The sequence below is a fragment of the Heterocephalus glaber genome, unplaced genomic scaffold (assembly GCF_053883595.1).
Source record: "Heterocephalus glaber isolate CG9 unplaced genomic scaffold, H.glaber_assembly_v1.0 deba00001790, whole genome shotgun sequence".
Classification (NCBI taxonomy): Eukaryota; Metazoa; Chordata; class Mammalia; order Rodentia; family Bathyergidae; genus Heterocephalus; species Heterocephalus glaber.
In genome coordinates this window covers 1,537,772-1,561,021 of record NW_028258473.1, presented here as the reverse complement: position 1 = coordinate 1,561,021, position 23,250 = coordinate 1,537,772, and the positions used below count along the sequence as shown (strand labels likewise).

General features: G+C 49.0%; 1 protein-coding gene across 4 annotated transcripts in view; it reads left to right on the top strand.

Moving 5' to 3' along the window:
* Positions 1-5,888: 5,888 nt before the first annotated feature.
* The window catches only part of Stard8 (StAR related lipid transfer domain containing 8), a 38,720-nt gene continuing 21,358 nt past the window's right edge, over positions 5,889-23,250 (top strand). For 2 of the 4 annotated variants that reach the window (XM_013068151.3, XM_004871773.3), the window contains exon 1: positions 13,300-13,529. Coding sequence is in view for 1 of the 4 variants with exons in the window: in XM_087203249.1 (XP_087059375.1) it covers positions 5,955-6,063 (109 nt within the window). In the remaining 3 variants the exon portion in view is untranslated. Of the gene's footprint in view, positions 6,064-13,299; positions 13,530-23,250 lie in introns of those variants that run through there. The other 2 variants (XM_087203249.1, XM_021249858.2) reach the window with 2 other exon arrangements.

The window sequence follows — 23,250 nt, the reverse complement described above, 5'->3', positions numbered from 1 at the left end:
CCCTAATACCTTGAAACAAAAAACAGATATATGCAGCATGGCTCTGATTGAAGCAAGGTTAGAATGGGTGGGGTTGGGGACCCATAGCCTACCGGTTCAGCCTTCCCTTTTTCTCTTTTCCCCAAACACCCCCATGGTAGGCCTTGAAGTGCTTCCCTAGCCACTGATTTAATACATCTAAACTTTTTTTTAATGCTCAAATGAAGGTACCATAACACTGAAAAGGCAAGTAACATGCCCAAAGTTGCACAGCAAGTCAAAAGAGTATGGGTGTCACCACCAAGCAAGGAGGACAGTAAATTGGTTAAAATAGGACACACAACAAACATCCCAGGCTTGGGGAAGAGAAGGGCTAAGAAAAGAGGGTGAGCAGGAGGGATGGGAGGTGCATGAGTGTAATCAGCCCTGCTGGACACTCATGTCCTGCTGAGGCCATTCCAGGCTTCAAGACAAGAAGACAAGGCCCTAGCTCTGTGATCCCTCTCAATGTTTGGGGGCTGGAGCTCTTCTGTGACAAGGGATGTAGTCCCCTCTCCCACAGGTCCAACTGACCTGGGGCTAAATCTTGCCATCCAGGCCTTTTGATTGGGTTGTTGGCCTGAGTTGGCATTTTTCACAAGGCTCCTTCTCTAGGATTCTGGGACAGCAGCCTCACATCCAAACCATTGTTGCAGGGTAAGTAGGTGTGGCTGATACCCCACCCTTTTCACAGTTGATGTGTGCTGGTACCTCTATCTGTCCAAGGTACTCTGCTGCCAACACTGTTTATCTAAGAACCTGTGAGTTGCCAACTTTTGTTTCCAGGACTTCAACATGGATTACCTAAGGAAAACAAACTGAGCAAAAATTATTGAAAAAATTTCCTCAGAGAACTTTATGGCTTCTCTAAGATGTGCCTGAACAGATCTCTTGAGCCACTCAGGCCTGGGAGAGTCCAGAAAGACCGATGACACAGAGCCAGGCAAACCTTGGAGGGTGGGGCCCGGGTACAGGGCCTGAGTTGTTGTCTCTCTGTGGACAGGCCTCAGGAGCTCCACCTGTACCACGAGTGGTGAGCCAGATGCTCTTTGAGGGCTGCCAACTCCTGGCTGGTCTTGTGTGGAGCCCTTGGTACTCAGCGCCCTTGTGTACACTGGCCTAAATGGACACATTAAGTGACAGATCACTTAACCCAGGGCTGGATGCAGGTTCCAAGCTCATGACAAGGGAAGGAGGATGCAGGAGGCAGATTTCCTACCCACAAGCTGCAAACTGTGCCTTTGACACAAAAGTAGTTTTGTTCATGGCCAGGCAAGTTGCTCAAGTGGACAGAGCCTTGGAACCCTGAGTCTTACTGCCGGTATGTCACCAAGTATTGGTGCTATACCCTATCAGGTTATGGAAAGACGAGGAAGGGGCTCTGAAAGTGCTGCTTGAGGCGAAAATATGAGGACTAAGGCCAGGGAGTGGCAGGCAGCTGTGGGTGGGCACTGTAACTCCTTCCCAGATAAAGGCAGAAAGAATCTGTGGGCATTCAAACAGAGTATCCTCCATGATATGGAGACAGGAACAAAGCAGCAAAGCCTGTAAAGGAGTAAGAAGTGAGTTTTCCACTGACAAATACATCTTGTTAACACTTTTGGATTCGATTCACACAGCAGTTGAGGGAAATGTTTTTGTTTCCATTTTTTTCTTTGCAGTGTGAAGATGCCTTGCACATTCTAGGCAAGCACCCTACCATTGAGCTACATCACCAGCCTTATTGTCCCCATTTAACAAGTGAGGCCCAGTGATATGACATGTCACCTAGTAAGTGTTGGAGGTGGTGTTCCCCTCCAAGATTGCTTGAGAGTTGCAGTTCAGGTCTTCTCTGGAGCTGATGAAATCTGCACATATGTATACTGTAAAATGGGATAACAAAAGTACCTATGGGGATTCTTAAAGGAGTTTGGAGTTTAAAATGGTCAAACCGATCAGAGTAGTGCCAGGTGCACTGAAAGAACCATGTGTTTGCATTGAAAGGAAAGGAAATAAGGATGAGCATTTCCTGGAGAGAGGAGGGTATGGAACACATTTGGGAGGGTCAGTGAAACATGGTGTACTCTGGGAGTGCTGTCTAAGTCAGCAGGGCAAACTTGGGCAATGCTAACTTCAGAAGTGTGGGCTTGTTCTTGTAGGTGACAGGCAGCCATTTCTGCAGTGGGACTTTTGCCAAAGAGGGTGGCAGAGGACTCCTGTGCAAAATGCTCGTCCTGTATCCATCAGCCAACAGATGCTACCATAGGCACACGAGACTGTCACCCACCAGGAAATAGTTGCCGAACATGAATGGAGAAACAGCCCTGTGCATGGCCCAGCCCCAAGCTTAGTGTTCATCTGAGGAGGCTGGGGTCAGGAGAGAGATGTCACATTTATGCCCTCAAGGAGGTGCCCACCTAATTGGAATAGGCCTGCTTCTCCCAAGAACCAAATCAACTGTTTTAGTGAGAAGTGGTGGAAGCTGGAAGGTAAGAGAAGCTCTCATGTGACCTGAGAGGCAGAATATATGATGCTTACTAGCCAAAGCTGACTGTCCAAACTGTGTGATCTTGGACAAATCACTTAACCTCTCTGTGCTGTGGTTTCCTCACTTAAAGGGGAAGTGATGGTAATAATTTGACCTCCCCATAGAGTTGTGTTGATTATTAAATCCTACACAGAAAGTGCTTAGAATATTGGCTCACACTACAAGTGACAAGTGTTCCATAAACTTGAGGTATTCTCAGTGACTGAGAGCCTCTCCTGTGCCAGGTGTCAGAAACTCTTAGGGTACAAGGAAGTGGTCTGAAGGCATAGGAATCCAAAGGACCAATGTGGCCTATCTTCCTGGCGTGTTAACTTTCCTCAAAGGCTTAAAGGAGAAAAACATCAATTTGTGTAGGAAAACAATGGGAATTAACTGGAAAATTCAAGTGGATGTTTAAGATAAGAGCTGGGACTTCAAAGATATTCCTTGCTTAGAACCAAAGCTTCAGGTTACATCTTTGACCTCTAGAGTTTCTTCACTTTCATCTTCCTCAGCCCTTAGGGGCACTTGAATATAAAAGTTACACCAACACAGATGTGTGAGCTCTCTGAACCCCCCCATAACCTGTCAATCATTCTCTAGGGCAAGAAAGATCCTCACTATTATGTGGGTGAAAATTGAGATTTGGGGATCATCTCCTGATGTTGCTGCTTACCAGCTTTGTGAACTTAGCAAGCTGCATTAACTTTGTCACCCCTCAGTTTCTCCACTGATGAGGATGATAAAAGTTTATTATTTTAGAGGGTTGTGCTAACCATTAGTATGCAAACACTAATATTAATAACTAATACTCAAAAAGGAAAACACTTAAAACAATGACAGGAAAATCATTAGTGCTCAATACACATTAGCTTTTATCGAATCCATTCTTGATTCTCCTTTCACAGCAACACTGTCACCTAGGTGTCATACTGCCCATTTTATGAAGGAATAATTTGAATCTATAAGAGGATAGGTAAGGTACCCCATCTGCCAGTGGTGGGCATTCCTGCAGTGGGGAGGCCATGGCAATAAATGATCCCCAAGGTCCTTTCCAGTTCCAAGGTTCTGTGGCTCAAGCTAATCTCCAGAGCCCTTTCATTTCACTGTTCTGGCTGGGGCTGCAGCAGCAGAACTCAGGAAACGGGAGAGTCTGGTCAGGGAGGGAGATGCCTTAGCAGGGTAGGAAATGGCTGATGCCTCCCAGGGGCTGTGTCCTGCACTCTCGCCCAACCAGAGAGCAAAAGGAAACTCCTAGCTCAGAGGAAGTTCACTGTGGCCTTCCTTTCCTCAGGCTGGAACTTGGCCTTGTGGCAGGGACAGTGAAGTGGCCATTGGAGACTCAAAAGTCACAGAGTTGGCAGCATCAAGCTGGGTGCAGAGGTGTATCCCAGTGGCTGTTTGTCCTGACTGATCAGGTCCAGATTGGTGATCTGTGGCAAGCCAAAAGGTGCTGGGAGTGAGGAATGGGCTCCCCACTAATTTATGACCAAGGGAGGGGAGATTCTATGAAGTAGAATGGCCTAGTGGAAGGAGGAACAGGGTCAGACTTCCGCCTTGGTTCTAAAATGGATGTACTGTGTGACCTTGGCCAAGTCTTCACCCCACATGAAAAATACCTCCATTCAATCAGTACATATTTTGTTGATGTCTATTTGTGGCAGCACCACCCTTGGGGACACAGGTTGAATGGCATGGAGATCAACATGTTAACATCTATTTCCCTCCCAGGTCTGACATGGAGTCTATGAAAAATGTGTTCAAATCTCATGCCAACCAGCACACATCAACTGCAAACTCCTCTTCCTTTTCCCAGCATATCCTTCATAAATAAGGTTGCTTTCCTAGATTAGAGGAACAAGGTGTGGAGAGGATAGAGAAGAGCTGCTGGGACCTGTAACACAGTGGGAATGCTGAATTGGGTATATTGAATGTAGTTTCTAAATGATAAGGGGCTCAAAGGAAGTACTGCTGACAAAGCATGTTTAGTATTCTCCTTATGCCATGGCATTATGATCTTATCTTCATCACAGATGAGGAGACTGAGGCTCAGAGAAGAATCATGGCCCAGGTTATGCTGGAGCTCTTGCAGAGCCAATATGAGGGTCTTGGACCCTTTCTGACCACCAAGAGAACTAGAGTGGAAGTGACTGGGTCTGACAGCGGGCAGCTCTGTGTTCCTGCCATTGTGAACAAACTTGGCCAGACCCGCCCACCTGTCTCTCAGTCAGGTAACAGAAGCATCCTTACCGTGGGTGACCTTATGTATCCTAGAGTCTGGGTTCTAGGCTTTTTTTGTAGTAGATGCCCAGTGTTGAGCTCTTTGAGAGTAAAAGCTAATCCTTCTGCTTGCTTTATTTGGGGGTGGGGTGATCCTGTGGGGATCCAACCTAGGACCTCCTGCATGCTAGGCAAATGCTACTAAGTCACACCCCCAGCTCAAAAGCTATATTTTCTTTACGGAGGCTATATTCTGCCAGGCACCTTGTTTACCCCTTCAGATCCACACTGCAGCCCTGCAACAGAGAGATAATTGTCCCTGCTTAGGTGGTGGCCAAGCTAGCTGTGTTCTCAAGACTCAGTTTTCCATCTGTAATATAAAGGAGTCTCTAAGGACTGCTTCCACTCCAGGAGATTCATGCTACTAGAAGGATTTCAAAGTGCGTTCTTGGAATCCAGCTGGTCCAGTTGCTGGAGCCGGGAGTGGTAGGGCATATCTGTAATCCTAGTACTCCAAAGGCTGAGGCAGGATGATCGCTGTACATTGGAGTCCAGCCTGGCCACATCATAAGAGGGTGTCTCAAAAAAAAAAGCAACAAACAAACAAAAAACCAGACAAATAAAAATGGGGTAGGGTGGGGGTGACGATAGTGTAAAAAGCAGGAGGGTGAAAGAGGCTGAGAGTGAATCAGTCCGCCAAGATTGTGGGAACCATTATTCCTCTCTCCATCTGGCTTTACACAAGTCACATGGTCGGTGAGATTTGAGGCAGACAGGAGGTGAAGGAGCCAATCTGTGACTAAGAAACACCCCCCCCCCGCCCCCGCCAATCTTGTGCTGGGGTATAAAAGCAGGCAGGAAGGGGCTCAGTGGTGTGATACCTCTTAAACGGGGGGCCAGGGTGCAAAAGGTGAGAAATGACTCCAACCCAGGAGAGAAGGTCCAATGGTGATGGGGAGCAAGCACCCTGAGTCGATGACTTGAGGCAGTGTAGCTAGGCAGGAGGAACTTCCTCCGCAAAACAGGAGTGTGGAATTTTCTAGTCCCTACTAAAGGGGCGGGGCAGAGGCAGCCCTCCTTCGCTTAGCCCCTCCCTCCAGCCCTCCTGCCCGCCCTGGGCTCTTCCCAGGCAGCGGCTCAGTCCCGGTACAGCCACCCCAGGCTCGCATGCTCGCGGCCAGGGCGCTGCAAGGCGCAGCGCCACCGACGGATGGCCGAGGCGCGGAGCTGGGGGTCGGCCTGGCGGCTCCCAAAGCCCGGTACATGGATGCCATGGCGTGTGAAGGGCACTCGGTGGGACACGCTGCGCTGGAAACCAGGTGAACAGAGGCCGGCAGACCTGAGCGGGGAGGTGAGGGTTTGGCTGTCCATTCACAGCCTTCTGCTGCTCCGCAAAGCGCCCGGACCTTTCACCTCCCAGTCTTTGGTTGCATCCCGTTTACATCTGTTAGCCCTATGGCCTTTTGTGTGACACCTCACAGGGGCTGCCTTTTCAGACCTTCGACTCTGCTTGCCTCCTTTCTTCTAATTCTTAGCCAGCTCTCACTCTGTCCCGTACTTGCCCCATCCTGTTACCTGATCGTCCCTACTCATCTTTGCCTTCACTGTCCACTCCATAAAAGCACCCCTTCGGCTACTAACACTTAGTAGGCGTTCAGTAAACAGTATGTCCTTTACTGCCTATTGCTCCGAGACTGTCTTTGTTTCTGCCTGTGACATATGCCTAACCATCCTCTTGCCTGTCTTCCTGTCCCTCTGTACCTCTGAACTTTGACCGACATTTTCCTTTCGTCATTCTATTATCTGTCCTTCTGTCCCCTTGTATGGATTCCATATGCTCAGGTCTAACACCTAGACAGTAGCTTCCTCCATCCCCCTGTCATTTCAAGAGTCTCTTAGCTCTCATACTGCACCTCAGGTGTACCTAATAGCACTTTTTTGTTTGCCAGCTCCCAGTACTTTTAAGCTCCATCTTCAGGCCTCTTTGTACTGTGAGGGATCTCCTGAAGTGCCAGGTGCTTCATTTTAAAAATTGAAAACTATCTATAGTTTTGGACAGTTTTTAAAAGTCCAAGCACTGCCTGGTACTTTACTCTATCTATCTAAATCTTACCCAAATGGCAAACTAGTTTGGGTCGTGGAGTTTGAACACACTGAAATGATAAGGCCTTCTGAGATCCCTGGATGAGACTCTGCATCTATGTGAACACTGAATGAAGTTCAGAGAGGGCAAGATTCTCTTCCAGGTCACACAGCATCTCTGTGGAAGAAGCAGGGTAGAAGCCAGTGTTACAGATGCTGGCCTCTGACCCAGAAGCCACTCTCCTGAGGGTCTGTTGATCCGGGAACATCAAGTCCTGCCCACTGTGGAAGCCTTGCTGCCCCTCCCTCCCTGTCTTCCTGGACTTGCTCCTGCTGCCCACCTGCCTGGGATGCGCATTCGCTGAGGCTGCCATTACCCCAGTACCACCCCAGTGTAAGAGCTCCAGAAAAGCAGAGACCTCTCTTTGGGGTCAGTTGCCAACTTCCCACACCTACACCCTGCCAGCACCTGGCACAAACCCATGCCACCTGACCGGTTGATGCTCCTGTGGGAGGTCTCAGCCCTGGCTGAGGGTCAGATCAGAGCTCTTATTTAGTGAGCGTGCCTGTGTTTTGACGGTTATGGTGGTGGTGGTGCTGTGTGTGTGTGTGTATGTGTAGGTGTGGGGGTTCTCTGAGAGGGGACAGGGATTCGAGGCCATGTAGAGCCCAGACCCCTGTCCAGTAGCCCCAGGCCTCAACACGCACCCCATGCCGCTGTGATGTCCTCCTGGGGCAGCAGAGGAGGTGGTTGACCAGGAACTGGGCTCAGTGGGCCTGCACTGAGATGGCCAAGCCCTCAGGACCCATAGTCCCAGAGCCGGGCTTGGCAGCCTCAGGGCAGACAGCACCTGTGAAAGCCGTGGCCCTCCCCAAGCAGTGCTCCAACTGACTGGGCACCAGGTCTGGTTGCAGTGTGAGGTCAGGCCTCAGTGGGCTGGTGGGAGAGTGGGTGGGGGAAGGAAGAGCCCCCTTCTCCTTCCCCCTTCATCTCCTCCTCACCCTCTGGGTTCTGTCTTGGGAGCTGCAGGTCTGGAGGGACACACGGAAGGGCCACAGGCAAGGGGGCAGGGGGCCCAGGACTGTTCAGGGTTTCTGGGTGCCCCCAGCCCTAGGGTGGGTACAGGGCAGTGCTGGGGCAGAGACCCCATTCCACCTTAGGAACCAGCTTGGCCTCAGCCCCTCCCTTCCCAGCCTTTTTCTTCAGCCCCTTGCCCTTCTTTTCTCTTCCCTTCTCTGCTTTTCCTGCTCTTTCAGTCCTCAGAGGACGCTCACAGCACCCCAGTTCGCTCCTCTGCACAAACCCTAGCCCCTCAGGGGCACAGAGAAGCTCAGAGGGCAGATAATGTTCTGGAAACAAGAGGATCTAGAAGCTGGAGCCCAGCTCCTGTTTTCTAGGTAAGGAAATAGGGCCCAGCCAGGAGGAGCAAGCTTGAGGTCTGAGACTGAATCAGATGGAAGGCAGGGTTGGGAGTACAGGAGTGTTCACCTGGCCTCAGTGGACCATGTGTGTGGTGAGGGGTTGCATTTGTGTCAGGTGAAAGTTGAGTGCTAGGTGGGCTTTTCTTGCTTATCTCCATCAGGCACACTGTGACCTTCCTTTGTAGGGCATGAGTGAGGTGAGTTGCTGGGGTGGACATCCTGCCGTGGGAGTCTGTGGGGGCCAACCAAGTGCTGTGTTCACAGTGAGCACCTCTTGGAAAGTACAGAGTTCTTCTGTGCTACACCTGCCACAGCAGCAAACCTCTGGCCTCTCTGAGATCAGCCAGTCAGGCCAGGCCAGGCCCCATCCCTGGTGTTCAATGAGGCCTATTATGCTGTTGGTGCCTGGGGACCTTGCATCAGGCTGGCCCTTTGCTTGGTGTTTGTTGGAGGTGATGGCAGCTCTTGGGTGGATGGGAAAGAGCTGGGCCTGGATTCTCTACCTCTCCAGTGCCCAGGGCAGTGCCTGGAATTGTGCCTATGAGCTTCTGGGCAAAGAGAACAAGCACTTCTGTGTCCCAGCTTGGGGGAGGGGGAGCACAGAGAGGTTAAGTGGCCCCTGAGACCCCTTTCCTGTCCTGTCCTATCCTGGCTTTTTCACTGCTCTAGCTTCCCTTGCTGCTGATCCGGGGCTCTTAGCCCACACAGAGCTGCTCCTTCCAGGCTGTTTGGAGTGGTCTGTGGGCGTGGCCATGATGGGACCCTGGGTTGTGGATTGAGAGGGGTCCTTTTGCTCCTCCAAGGACATAGCTGTCTATACCCCATCCCCACAATGAGGTGCCTGTGTGCCCTGCGCCTTTGCAGTCCCACCTCTGCATTTGCCTCCTTGGATCTAACCCCCTGCGCTGACTGCCCATTAGTACAGTTCCCCCTGCCACGGCCATGGCTCCTTCAAAAATTTTTTTTAATAAACCATGACTATTCCATGTTGTGAGAGCCTGCTCAATAGCTGCCTTTCATGCAGCTGGGTGGGGCCCAAGCCACTGGGAGCTGGCTGGTGGGCTTTGGCAAGGCCTGCAGGAATGTGTGTACAAGTGTGGAAGCCTGAGTGTGAGGGCACCAGTGGTCAGGGTCTGGGTGGGACTGTCTGAGTGCAGTTCATTTCCCCTCAAGGCTGCTATTCTGCCTTTGTGTGTTCCTCTGCTAGTTCCCTGGGATGACTGCTTCTGTGCCTTTAGCTTCCACGTAAGAGAGAAGTGGAAGGCTCTTTTGGCGGCCTTCCTTGTGGTGACCCCAGCTATTGCAGAGGGACCACGGGGCTGCCTGCAACAGCTCGGTGAAGTCACATTCCCAGGCAGGGAAGAGTGTAGAGACTGTTGTGAGTCTTCAGGTGGGCCCTTATTGAAACCCAGTGACCCCAAAGAGAGGCTCTAGGAAATGCATATGGCATTTCATTCAGCCACAGCTTAGGGCATAAAAGGCTGACCAGCGCTGAAAAAGCTTAGCTCTACAGCATCTTTGGTGTCATCCTGTGTCCTACTACTGGCTTTTATAAGACAAGCTTACATCTCCACCTTGCCCACTGGGTTTCATGCTCTACTCCCATTTTATAGGTGAAAAACTGATGATTGGAGTGGCATAATGACTTGTCCTGGGTGACATGGCCTGAAAGGTAGAACTAGGGCTAGCACCTAGCTCTCCTAGGGCTCTTTCCACCATTGTTCAGTGCCTCTGTCCCCATATCTGGCACTTATTATGTAGTAGCCACTCTCACTTGCACTTTACAGGTGAATAAATTGAGGCATCTAGAGTTGAGATTTGTACCCAAGTCTTCTGGTTCCAGAGTCCATTATACTTTGTTATATGTGAATCAGTTGGGTTGTAGTGGTGATAGATAAAATAAGGGAAGACTTATGCTGCAGGCATAGAAACACACACACACACACACACACACACACACAGAGAGAGAGAGAGAGAGAGAGAGAGAGAGAGAGAGAGAGAGAGAGACTTTTTGCCTGCTTCATGTACTCTATATTTTCCTGCCTGATGTCTGAGCTGGCATCCTGCATAGCAGCAGAGTCACTACAAAATACATAAATGTGAGTTGGGACTTGTGGAAAAAGAGAAGCTGAAGACTTGAACCCTCTAGTTATCTCCAGAGCCACTCAGGCTGCAGCCTGGAAAGAAGCCTGCCAAAAGGCACCATTTCCTCATCCATTCCAGGCACTATGACTAAATATCCGTCCTGTGCAAGACAGGCTGAGGCTGGGGCAGTGAACTGCTGCTGGCGGTATTGAGGGGGGTGACCTATCTTCCCCCTTCTGAAGGGGCTGAGTTCTCCTTGCCTTTCTGAAACTCATGAGATAAGAGAGGGAGATTTAAAGAAAAAAAACTCAAAGAAATAGCTCTTACATTAGTTGGGCTGTTTCAAAATGCCATAATGTATATCGATTATAGTTACGATTGTGGTTTTACTTGATTGTTGTGTTTAGTCATTCAATAAATGTTAGTATTGAACACCTACTCTATGCCAGGCACTCTGAAGTTATCATTCTATTTTTTATAGCAATTTCTGGTTTTTGTACTTTTTAGGTATTTTTTTTTACTTTAACTTTTGTTTACTCTCTTTCTTTCTCTTTCTCTCTTCTTTCTTGTGTTTAGTACTGAAAATTAAACCCAGGGAGCACAGAGGTGGAACTACATCCCCGGCCCTTTTTAAATTTTTTAAAAATTAATTTTATTGGTACATTTAAAGTATACAATATAATGACATTCATCATTGGAAATTTGCGCCTTTACATAATCCATCTTGGTTCTTATTTTTCCCCATTCCCCTGCCCTCCCTTCAACACCTCCACCCCTCCCTATCTACAAAGACTTTGTTTCCACTTTTTCTTTTTCTCATATTGATTCCATTCCCTTCTTTCTTTTCCTCTACTACTACCACTTCCCTTTCCCCAGCCCTTTTTATTTATATATTTCTCTTTTGAGACAAGGTGTCACTAAGTTGCCCAGGCTGGACTCAAAATTGAGGTCCTCTTGCTTCAGCCTCTTGAGTAGCTGGGATTACAGGAATGTGCCATCATGCCTGATTGCCTTTATATATATATATATATATATATATATATATATATATATATATATATATATAACTTATGTCTTGGAACCCATCATATCTGATTCAGCTAGATATACCCACTTAAAGGTAAGTTGGGTTTGCTCATTATTCATAGGCTTATAATTTCTTCATGGTTATCTGTCGAATATCCTTTGGCATTTATTCCTCTACTAGCACACATTACTGAGAAATTACTGTAGGCCCTGTGTTGGTGCTTTGGGTGGATGGAATCATCTCTGGCATGGTTTATTGAACTTAGGAGAAGTGTCAGGATCATGGCAGGACCGCTCACTTTTATGTCCTTTCTAGCATTGCACACAAGAAGGATACATTTGGCTTCCACTTCAAGCCTCAGGGATTCTTGCAGTCCTAGAGCCCAGCCTCGGGAGGGAGATCATATCCCTTCCCACCCATCATAAGGGTTCCTGACTCTGGGCAGGATTTTGTTTCTGGGAGTGAGTTCTTGTATACAAGGCTCATCCACATTCAAGACACCATGCCTTAAACAAATTACCAGAGGATACTAGCAGCAGCCCTGCTGTTGAGAGGAATGGAGGGTTGCATCCTTGCTTCGTTGCTGCTCCCCCTTTTCTCATATGAGCCAGCGGGGAAGGCAAATGGGGAATTTCCGTTTGACCTGCTGGTAGCAGACTGAAGACCAGACAGGAGGGGGAGCACCTGGGGCTCTATGTCTGGTTCTGTCATTGCCATGGGTGACCTGAGAGAGTTGCTGTCCTAAAAATCAGATGCTTTTGTTCTCGTGTGTTGGATATTGCAGCCTGCATTCCAAGCATCTCAGCTTCACTTCTCCCCTCTGTTAGTTACGGAGAAAATAACCAGAGTGTAGGTATTGTCCCTGCCATGGATCGCTGATTAGCCTTGAGCTTGAGCCTCAGTTGCTTTCATTGTGAATATGGGTTACATGAGGTCTTGCCTACTCCCATCCCTGGCAGTTAAGAATCCTCAATTCAACAGTGAAATCAAGGTTGTGAATTTGTGTTGAGACCTGTGGGGAAAGGCAAGAGAGAAATCAAATCCTAGTGTTTCTTACGAAGAACCTGTGTTTGATTATGCTTGCTGTCAGAGCTCTTGGAAGCCCTCTCCTGCCCTTATGCCTCAGCTTTCCATACCTGTCTTTCCTTCCTTCCTTTCTCCCTCCTCTCCCTTCTGGGATTGAACCCAGAAGTGCTCTGCCACTGAGCTACACCCCCAGCCTGTTTTTAACTTTAAATTTTGAGACAGGCTCTCACTATGTAGGCCAGGCTGGATTCGAACTTGTGCCTCAGTGCTGGGATTACAGGCGTGCATCACCACACCTGGCTTTCTATGCATTTCTTTCTTTCTTTCTTTCTTTTTAAATTTTATTTATTTATTTTTTTGTACCGGGGATCGAACTCCGGACCTTGTGCGGCAGGCGGCGGAACCACTGAGCTAAATCCGGGGCCCTTTGCTAAGCATTTCTGTACAGAGGTAGAGTTTGTACTGGAGGTGGGAAGCTCAAAAGGGTGGGAATACTGGTGAGACTGCAGAGTGCTGGGGTAGAGCAAGGTGAGGATGGCAACTTTCTGCTCAAATGCCAAATTAGTCTTTTGGCTGTCTCTACTGAAGATCTGAAGCTGACTTCTGGACTTCCCATAAAGTATCCTGAGCAAGTCACTGCGCCCTCTTGTGCACATAGCATAGGTATTTGAAACCCCCACATCCACATCGTGCCAGGCACATTCAGAATTCCCGGCCAACAGGCTCCTTCACCCTTAGTCTCTGGCTCTGGGCTTGCACCGCCTCCCTCCCAGCGGTGTGACCCGAGGGAAAGGCAGAGACTCGGGGATTGGGGGAGCCAGCGTATCAAGCTCCGCCCACCCCAATTTGAGTGGCTATGGGAGGGGCAGTTGGCTAAATTGCACCTTCATTGGTCGAGGGTCCTGTAGGTGGGCGGGGCGTCCCTACAGCGGACCAGCAAACGCTGTCTCCCCACCTGCGCTGCTTGGTGGATTCGGATTGACAACGGCCAAGCAGGAGCTGCAGCTGCTCCTCTGGCTGGCACCGTTACCCTCTCCCGACCCCAGGCTCTGTGCGTGACCCGGAGGGAGCAGTTCCACTCGCCTGCCACCCGCTTGACGCCGTGTCAGGGCCCGAACCCAAAGGGGTGGACGTGGCCTCCAGGTAAGAGTTGGGGCGACCACAGGGGAGACCCAGACGGACGCGGGCGCCTGTGCTCCCTCGCCCCGCCTCGCCTCTGGCGCGTTCCCGCTCGGGCCCCTGTCCCAGCGGTTCCTCTGAGCGGCGTACGCCGGAGATGGGGAGGAGGCGAGCCGAACCACCTCCACCACCACGGTTTGGGTTCAGAGTCGCCGAAGGAAGTCACGCGAATGGGGCAGTGGAAGGCGTCTGTCCACAGGCTCCTCGCGGGGCTGGCTGGAGCCTGGAACAGTTACTCCGGGGCTTCGGAGAGGGTTGCGACCAGACGGGGGTGGCAGGGCTCTGGGCTGTGCGGCCAGGTCAAGCCGCTGCTCTCACCCGCTTCTTTGCTTTCGAGGGCATTTCCAGGAAGCCCTCGTAGGGCTGTGTGGCCTTTCCCGTCGGCCACTGCCTCACTGCCTTCCCTCTGAGAGACGCCTAGGAATTTCTTGGTATTAATTAAGGTAGCTGCGGGGACCAAGTAAAAGCCTTTGGCTAATTCACATCTTTCTAGGGCTCAGTTTCCTCATGAAGTCCTGCGTGGGTTTGGACTGGCAAACTAATGAGGAAAGGCAGGCGCTTTAGTAGAAGTTCTTTGGAGTTACAAATTACACAGTCTGGGCTTCTCTGTCTCTTTTCCCACAACTTGTTAGAGTTAAGTGCTAAATAACGACCCAGAAAACTAGGACTCAGCCAGTTCATATGACCTAAGGCAAGTCACACTACTTCTGTGAGCCTCAGTGTTCTCTACTGCACCTTGGTTGTCTGCTGGATTTCAGTATCTAACAGGCCCAATCTGTACTGCCCAAACCTTTAGGTACTTGGTGCCTGAGGCCAGTGTTTTAATTGATAGGTAAAAGGTTGTCTCTGAGAGGCTTGGGGCCACAGGAGCTATGCAATTGGAAAGTTTTGTGGTGATTATATAGGTAAACCAGCTGGAAAATTGTGGGGGGGGCAAAGTGGGGAGGGATGGGAGTTTACATCTAGAGCCTGGAGTCCCAGAGGTTGGGAACCCCAGAGATTGGGCTGACTTGGAATCAATGGTCACCCGAGTCCTTGGGCCCTGACTTGTTTGGGTCTCAGAGTACCCAGTTCTGCCAGGGAGGAGAGGTATTCACACTCAGGGTTATTTTCAAACCCTGACTCATCCTGTGCCATCAGGTCCTGCCCCCACTTTGTGAGGTTGCAGCCCCTCCCACCATCTGTATCCTTGTTGTCTGAATTTTCCCCTCATTTTCATCAATGAAGGAGGGACACATCTTGTCTGGGGACAGGAGGGTGGACATCCCAAGGGTAGAGAAGAAAATGAAGACCGCAGAAGGATTCTGGCTGGCTAGTGCAGTGGGAAGACTGTGATGGGGAAGGACCATGTTTGGGAAGGATGAAGATGAAGCTCTTTCATCCTAAAGTTATAGTTGCCATCTAGCTGGGCATTCTGGGCCAGTCCGTATTTCAGAGTTTTGGTATCCTAGATTCTGGACTTCAGATTTAGAATTTTTGCTTCCTGGACCTCTAGAATTAGGGTTAGGAAACACCAGGCTGGACAAATTCTCTGCCCTGTTCTCCTGCTTTCCTCCTACACCTCAGGCAACTCTTGGAAAAATATGTTGACCCTCACTGTGCCTCTCAGATCCCCTGTGCCATCCCTGAGAGGCTGCCAGGAGATGATATCTGGAGGTTTAAGGTCAAGAAGAGGAGCCAAAGATAGGCAAAAGGGCTGAGTACTCTGTGTGAGTGCTGAGAGTGAGTGGTGTGAGTTTTCAAGGAGGATGACACCTCCTGTGTTTGAGCAGAGGAGCAAAAGAAAGTGACATGAAGAGACCCAAACTTTGATCTTCTGTCTGTCCTCTTGAAGTTTTAAAAATCCATTCTTGGGCCGGGGATTTAGCTCAGTGGTTTCGCTGCTGGCTGCGCAAGTGCAAGGACTGGAGTTCGATCCCCGGTACCAAAAAAAGAAAAAAAAAATCCATTCTTGAGCAGAGTGTGGTGGCACATGACTGTAATCCTAGCACTCAGGAGGCTGAGGCAGGAGAATTACCATGAGTTTGAGGGCAGCCTTGGCTGCTATAGTGAATTCAAGGCCAGCCTGAACTACAGAGTGAGACTCACTCTCAAAACAAAAAACAATCAAAAAACTAAAAAAAGTCCATTCTTGAGACTAAAAATTGGAGAGGGAGCAGAGGGCCCTTGGGCCCACTCACAGGGATAGCATCAGGGACGCAGAAGCAACAAGGTCAGAAAGGGAGGAAGGGATGGTATCTATGGTAGTTGGGATGCTGTCATAGCTGCCACATAGTCTTTGTTTGTTTGTTTCTTTCTTTCTTTGTATGGGGATCGAACTCATTACCTTGCCCTTGTGAGGCAGGTGGTGGCACCACTGAGCTAAATCCCCAGCACTCATAGTTTTTCTGCTAGGAGACTTCTGGAACTCCTTGTTCCAGCCATGGAAATTTTGGATTTAGTGGATGGCAGGTTTAACCAAGGTAAGCTGTGCCCTCACCTTCTTGGGGAAGGTAGGTAAGGGGTCTCTGGCTGGAAGAGAGAGTTGCTTTTGGCTTGAATAGAAGAGAAATTTTTTCCTTGGGCTCCTAGTTTGAGTAGGATCATGTCTCATGACCCTGGGCCTGGGGGATGCTTTTCAGCAGACAAAATAGGGATGGAGATGTCAGAGATGCCAGGGTTTGGGGATGGAAATTATAGGCTACAGCCTCAACTGGGGTGGTTGAGTTGTGGGCTGAGCATGCAATTGTTGGTGTCAGGTGTTTATGACATCTGTGATTTGGGGTCTTGGATTGTGTGTTGCATGCTCACACTTGTGTCAAGGGATAGTCTGAGTAGATAGTTGTCAGTGGACCGGAGGCCATAGTCTAGGCCCTGGTCACAAGTCTGACATGGGTTTGTATGTTGTTTCCTCTTATGCGGTCCTCCATGTTGGCAACTTGCATGCTGAACAGTTGCTGTTCCTGTTTGCTTCAACTGCACGCAAGAATCTGAGAACTGAAAGTTAAGTTCCTTCTGTGTCCAGGGTATCACTGAGCAAAAAAATGGGGGCCTGGGGGGCTAGATACTGGAGATTTAATTCCAGGTTCTTCTGTTATTCTCAACCTCTCAGACACTCAGTTTTTCCCTGGTTGTCTCATCTCACTGGATTAAATGAGAGGATCCACAGCTAAGTGTTTTGTAAACTACTACGTGCTGTATAAATTATTAGTCATTAAGTTCAGGCTTGGTTCAAGGTCTTGTGGAGGACCCAGAGTAATAACACCCACCTTCAGGAAATCTTCCATCTAGTTTGGGGTTTAGTGACCTTGAGTAATACATAACTCACTAAGACCTTTTACCTCAGTGAGGGCTTCTAAAAAATATAAAGAAATTCTGAACATATTTAAAAAGAAAGACAGTAAAATGAAGACTCAGGTACCACACCCCTACCTCCTTCACTCCACTTATTTTGAAACAAATCCTAAACACCTTATCAATTCATGTAAAAATATTTCAACATACATTTTTAAAAGATAGGGACTCAAGAACCACTCTATTATTGTCACATCCAAAACAGTCCTTTAATATAATCAAATATCTGGTCAGTGTTCATATTTTCAGTCACTGAGGAGGAGGTTTTGCCCTGGGAATTGTGACCAAGAAATGACTGCTTTTGACTGAGGAGAAGGTGACTAACCAGAGGCAGTGATACTTGAGCTGAACCTTGGAAGAGAGGCCCATGAAAGATCCAAGCTAGAGGAATTATGGAGTCCTAGTCCCTCATTAACAGATGCTACATTGCTAGTGGCAGCACCTCAGGCAGATGTGAGCCACCTCTGGGGCTCCTATTCCTGAAGTTGACCTGTGGAAATGTCTTGTCTTGAGCCTTTGTTTCTCCAGTGGTAAATGAGAGTTCTGACTCTCCCACATGCCTTTGAGTTCCAGGGCCACCCAGGAGCTTGAGGTCAGCAGGCCTGGGAGAATTCCTGGGAGGCTGATCTCCACCCAGGCCCCTCCCCTGACCCCAGTCCAGAGCAAAACAGGATACATTCAGGATGAGCCTCTTTCCCAGCTTGTCATCTAATCACCAAGGCCCAGCTTGGAGCTTCCTCTCTCATTCATGATAAAACGCCTCACTGTCTCTCCTTTCCCTCCTGCCCCAGCAAGGGTGTGCTGACTTCTGCCTTTTCTGGGCCAGCCCTCCTTCACCTCTGTATGGGGCTGAGGGAAGACTTTTGTCAGTATAGGCCTCTGCCCCCACCCACCCTCCTGCAACCTGTCTGAGAGACAGAAAGACCCCAGGAATGTTCTCCCTGACTGCAGCTTCCTGCACTTGGTCTGTCCTTGGGAAAGGAGTGGCCCCTCTCCAACAAGCTTGGGGTCCTGCCACTGCTTGGTTAATGATTGAGCCACATAATAATCACCTTGGAAAGTCACCTCTAGAGGATGGCCATTAACTAGCTCCCTATCCATTCCAGGCCTTAAAGGAACCCCATCCTAAACCTTCCCCCACCTTCCCCCAAGGAGACATTGACAGACATTCAGTTACAGGAACTTCTGGGGCCAACTGAAGTTCTATCCCTCTGTCCTTTGCTTGGCTAGTTATTCACACTGTGTGGAGGATACATGTTTGGCCTGGATGGCATTAAAAACTGCAGGGGAGTTGAGTTGATGGGGATTTGGATGGGCAAGTTTTTTTTAAGCATCAGAGTCAGAAGGGGTGGAGGTGTTTCCAGAAAGCTGACTCTCTGATCTCAATTTGAGAGTGTAAAAGAGCAAGAAATGCCCACCCAAAGGGTCTGCTGTGGTTGGGGATAGGGTGTGTGTGTGTGTGTGTGTGTGTGTGTCTGTGTCTGTGTGTGTGTTGGGGTGGGGAGGAGCTAAGAGACCAAGGACCTCTGTGTCAGAGGAGAATGCCTTCTTCAGACAGCCTGTATCTAGACAAGCAGTGGGAGTTGGAAAAGGTCATACCCGAACCCAGACCCAATTTAGAAAGCTCTAGACCACAAGCAGTTCTCTGTTGTTTCAGTGGGAAGAGAAGGAACCAATCCTTAGGGCCTCTTCACTACAGAGTTTCCTATTACAGAGTAGGGAAAGTTGGCTTCTGATTCTTCCTCTCCATGAAAGACTTTAGGGAAGACGTTTGCTTTCTCTGGGCCTCAGTTTCTACATCTGTAAAGTGGACAGGGAAGGTGGCATAGACTCAGGGGTCTCTTGGGTTTTCTTCTAGCTGTGCAAGTATGTGTTTCCACCCAAGACCTTCTTTTCCACAGTACAATGGAAGCCTGACTTCAAATTTAGCCAAGCTCAGTCACTAAATATTCTCAGTGGCCTAAGGTAGTTTGGGCTGACTGAGCCCTGAACTGCCACAGCTTGGGTTCTTCTTAGGAAGGGGCTTTTGTGCAGTTTTCTCTCTAGCCCCTTCTTATGCTTGTGTCTCTTATAGGTGGCCACCTTCTGACCCATTCAGCCACAAGTTAATGAGTGACCTGTTCCTCCTGGGTAGTACCAGCCCACAGGTGCTCATGGGATCCCAGATCTCTGGGAAACAGGGAAGGCCTGGCTAGCTCTGGTCTCCTTAATGTCTTCTCTTACAATCCCCCTAGAGGTAGGCATGGAGACAGAGCCAACGGGAGAATGCCTAGTGGATACTAGGTCCAAGCCTCCTTCTGAAGCTCTAGCCTTTCTGCCCTATACTTGTGGAGTTCCTGTTCACCCATGCTCAGTACCTGGGTGTGCCATATGTTTGTTGCAAGCAGTAATTTCCATCTGTTGAGAGTCTGAAAGCTTTCTTTAATGTTGGACTTAACTGTGTCTTCCCAGGGCTTCTATTCCTGGGTCCCAGTTCTGCCCTCTGAGACCACTGAGACCCTGTCTGCTCTTTCTGACCTTCAGAGGTCTGAGGATAGAACTCAAGTCTGTCTGTGTCTTCTCCAGGCTAAACACTCTCAGCTCTTCCAAGTGTTTCTCTCAGACATGGGACAGCCTCCTTCCCAACCTCATCACTGTCCCCTCTGCATGCTACTATTTTGTGGCACCTGAACTAGTGGGGTCAGGAAATGAGGCACTGGAAGCTCCTCATTCTCCTCCATTTATTTCTAGTCTGAACTTTTTAGGATGACATCTACATAGGCTTTTTCTGGTGGTGCCAGATAGATGCTAAACCCCCGCAGTACAACACTTTCTGATTTGTTGGTTGTTCAGGTCCAGCCAGTTCCCTTGATTCCAGCATACTCTGTTTTTCTGCCACTTACCTTCATCTCTGGAGCTGATGGGGGTGGAGAGAAGATATTTTAGGGAGTACTGAAGCTGGAAATGAGTGTGACCCATGCCCACAGTGGGGCTTACAAGAGTGAATCAGACAGGGAGAAACACCAACTCAGTCATTCTTTCCCCTAGCAGTTGATGACAATGACAACGATGAGTCCTCCTATTTCTTTAGCTTCCAGGGCACTTTCACTTCCATGATCCCACTCTATTCTCAGAACAACCCAGTAAAATAGACAGTAAAATCCCCGCAGTGTGATCCTTGGTGATCCCCAGTTGAGGTCAGGGAATGGAAGGAAGGGGGACAGTCTCCAGTGGGGAGGATTTGGAACCCAGGTCTCCTGACACTCAGCCTGGCCTGTTTTCCACAAACCACACCCAGCAGCCAAGGCAGCTGGGGCTGACTCGGCAGCTTCCCTACCATAGAGGAACTTCTGCCCAGGCTGTAACTCTGTTCCCGTGGTAACAGGACTGACCTCCAGGGGAGGTGGCCTAGGATTTCCTGCCCTTAATCTGGACTGGCCAGAGTCTGGCCTGTCTGAAGTGTGAGATAGGAAGGTACCTGGAAGCTTCCTGTTCTGCTCCAGCTGAGGTAGGAAAAACTTGACCCCAAACATCTGGTGTGAGCAGCCCCCACCCCAGCAAGGCCTTTTCAATGAGGGAAAACAAAGAGGGGGATGTGGGAAAAGGGCCAGCGTGCGGCAGAAGTATAACACATCCAGAGGCATACATGAGGTGGGGCTGTCATGGTGAAGAGCACAAGTTCTCGTATACACAGCTCTGGGTGACTGGGAGCAAATTACTTTACCTTTTTGAGCCTTCATTGGTCAGCTGTGAAATGGAGATGTGTACCTAACTTATAGGGTCGAGTATGTGATCCACAAATGCAAGTAAAATTCTTTCCAGTACTTTTTTTTAATAGTATTTTCTGCAACCATGTCACTTTGATGTTTTACACTGACCTTGGGATACGCAGGGCTTAGACCTGCCACCTCTAGGCATTAGGTCTGGCCTTTTCTGTCACTTCCAATTCTACCTCACCCAGAAAAGCTGTCCCTAGCTGTGCCCACCTACAGGGCTCCTTCTGGTGGCTGCCTTTAGTGATATTTATGACACTATAAGAGACTGTCATAATGATAAGAACACCAGTAGTAATAATAGCTCTTCTTAATCTTTAGGCCCTGTGATGAGATGATTCTGGAAGATCTTCCCCATTTTCCATATAAAGAAACTGAGTAAGGAGAGGCTAAAGGAAGAATGTGCACAAGGTCACACAGCCAGTGATGAGGAAGGATCAGGACTAGGATGCCTGACTCTACCTCCTATATCCTTAATGCCCCATGGCCCTCTCTCTCCAGATGCCTGACCAGGAGGAGAGAACAGAGATTTGGGTCTCCCTGCTCTCCCCTAGTGCTCATCACACCTAGGAGATACCAGTCATTCCTGGGAAGCCAGCCTCCAGGTCTTTGCCTGCTTACTGTGCCCCCTTACTTCCTCCAGGGTAGGCAGATAATACAAGACAGGAAGAAACGAAGGAGTGGGTTATTGATGCTCTAAAGTAGAGCCTCATTGGGGTGGGGGAAAGGGCATGCAGGAGGGAGTTTAGACTGAGGGTTGGTTCTGGCATCAGCACCAGGCCTGCCTGATTAGCACCTTCCAGCATAATGGAAAGAGGAGAGCAGGGTGCTGGGTGGTATCAGGGAAAAGGAGACATTTTAATGTGCTGTCTTGACAACCAGGTTGCATTATTTAGAAGGTGTGGGTGGGCAAAGGCAGACAGGAGGCTAGCTGGATTAATACTTGTGATTCTTCCAGCTCATGTGTTCCATGCTCAAATCGGGAAATGTGTAGGTGGGCGAGTTGTCCAGAAGATCTCTTCCCACCCAGTGTTCTCATCTCAGGCTCCTTGGGGGCAGTAAGCTTCCTTCCTCAGCCTCAGAATGGGTCTGGAGGCATCTCTGACTAAGTACTCTGAGAAAGTTCAGCTTTTGTTGTGTTTTCAGACCTTAGTGCCCAGCATAGGCCTGGTACTGAGTAGGTGTTCAGGTCCTGTTAGTTGGATACACACACAGCTGATGGGGAGCAGCTTTTGAGAGAAGAGCTGAGAGGTTGAAATGGGAACTAGCCACCTTTCTGAGTCTTTCTGGAGGGGCAAGAGGGGACTTGGCATTTAGGTGAGCTTCTGGTCTCATGTGAGCTTCAGTAGAAGCCCCTTAACCTTTCATGGCCTCAGTTTCCCCATGTGTGAAGTAGGCATTGCTTTGGAGAGGTTGTTGCAGGGACTAAATAAGATATGAGATGGGTCAATGCTTTCCCTCCTGATGGAAACTTGAAGCTAAAGGTTCATAGTGCAAAACCCTGATGGGGCAGGGTGGGGGGCACACACATTCGAGCTATGTGCCAGACCCCAGACTGGGCAATTTCCTCTCATTTAATGAGGTCAGTTTGAATTTGGTAATTCTTACTCTGTAGCCCGATCACCTAGATTTGCATCCTGGCCCATCACTTCTTGGCTACCAACCTTGGGAAGTTAATCCACATCTCTGGGCCTCGGTTTCCTAGTCATTAAATTAGAGATATTGGAGCACTTATTTGACAGGGTTGATGTGAACATTCAATAATATAATTCATTTGAAAGGCACCTAGACAATGCCTGGGACATAATAATGGCCCAGTATATTTAAGCTATTATTATCCCATTTTTATCCTTGCAAAAACCTCCTGTAGGTGTACTAGGGTTATATCTCTATTTTGCAAATGAAGACACTGAAGCATAGGGAATTTAAGTAACTTGCCCAATACGATCTGTGCAAGGTCCTTGGTGCAAGGACTGACACAGAATAAGGACTCAATAACTATTAGTGTCTGTTATTATTATTAATAATTGCATCCAGTATTATAATATTATCATTAATGAACAGTCACCATTAAAAAAACCCCAGAACTAAAAACTGTCTTCAGATTGCTAGCCTTTCACTTTTCTCCCTGTACCTCACAACCTCTGTCTGTAGGCCTTACCCACTGGCCGGTTACCATTTTGGGTTCTCCTTCTCTTGGCCCTCCTGTGGCCCTAGGATTCAGGATTGTCACCTCTGTTCTCTGTTATGTGCTCAAGTATTTTAGCCCTTCTCTGACTCAGTGCAGGGCTTAGGGGAGGGGTTGAGTCTGCTGGCTTTGTGAGGCGGCCACTTTTCTAAGGCCCATTTCCTTTCTGTCAAAGACAATATTTTCTAGATCTCAGGGTGGGGCCAGGCTCCTTCAAGGCATTTCCTGGCCAGGAGTTTATATTTGGCCTCAGCAAAAGGAAAAGGAAGTAGGGAAGGGGGGGGGGACAGAGGTGGTGGCATGGGGTCAAAATAACCAAGACTTTGCAGGCCAAGAGAGGGAAGCAGGAGATAGCATATACCCCTTCTCTCAGGTGAGCTCTAATACCCCTACGTGAGCTTGAGTGGCAGAG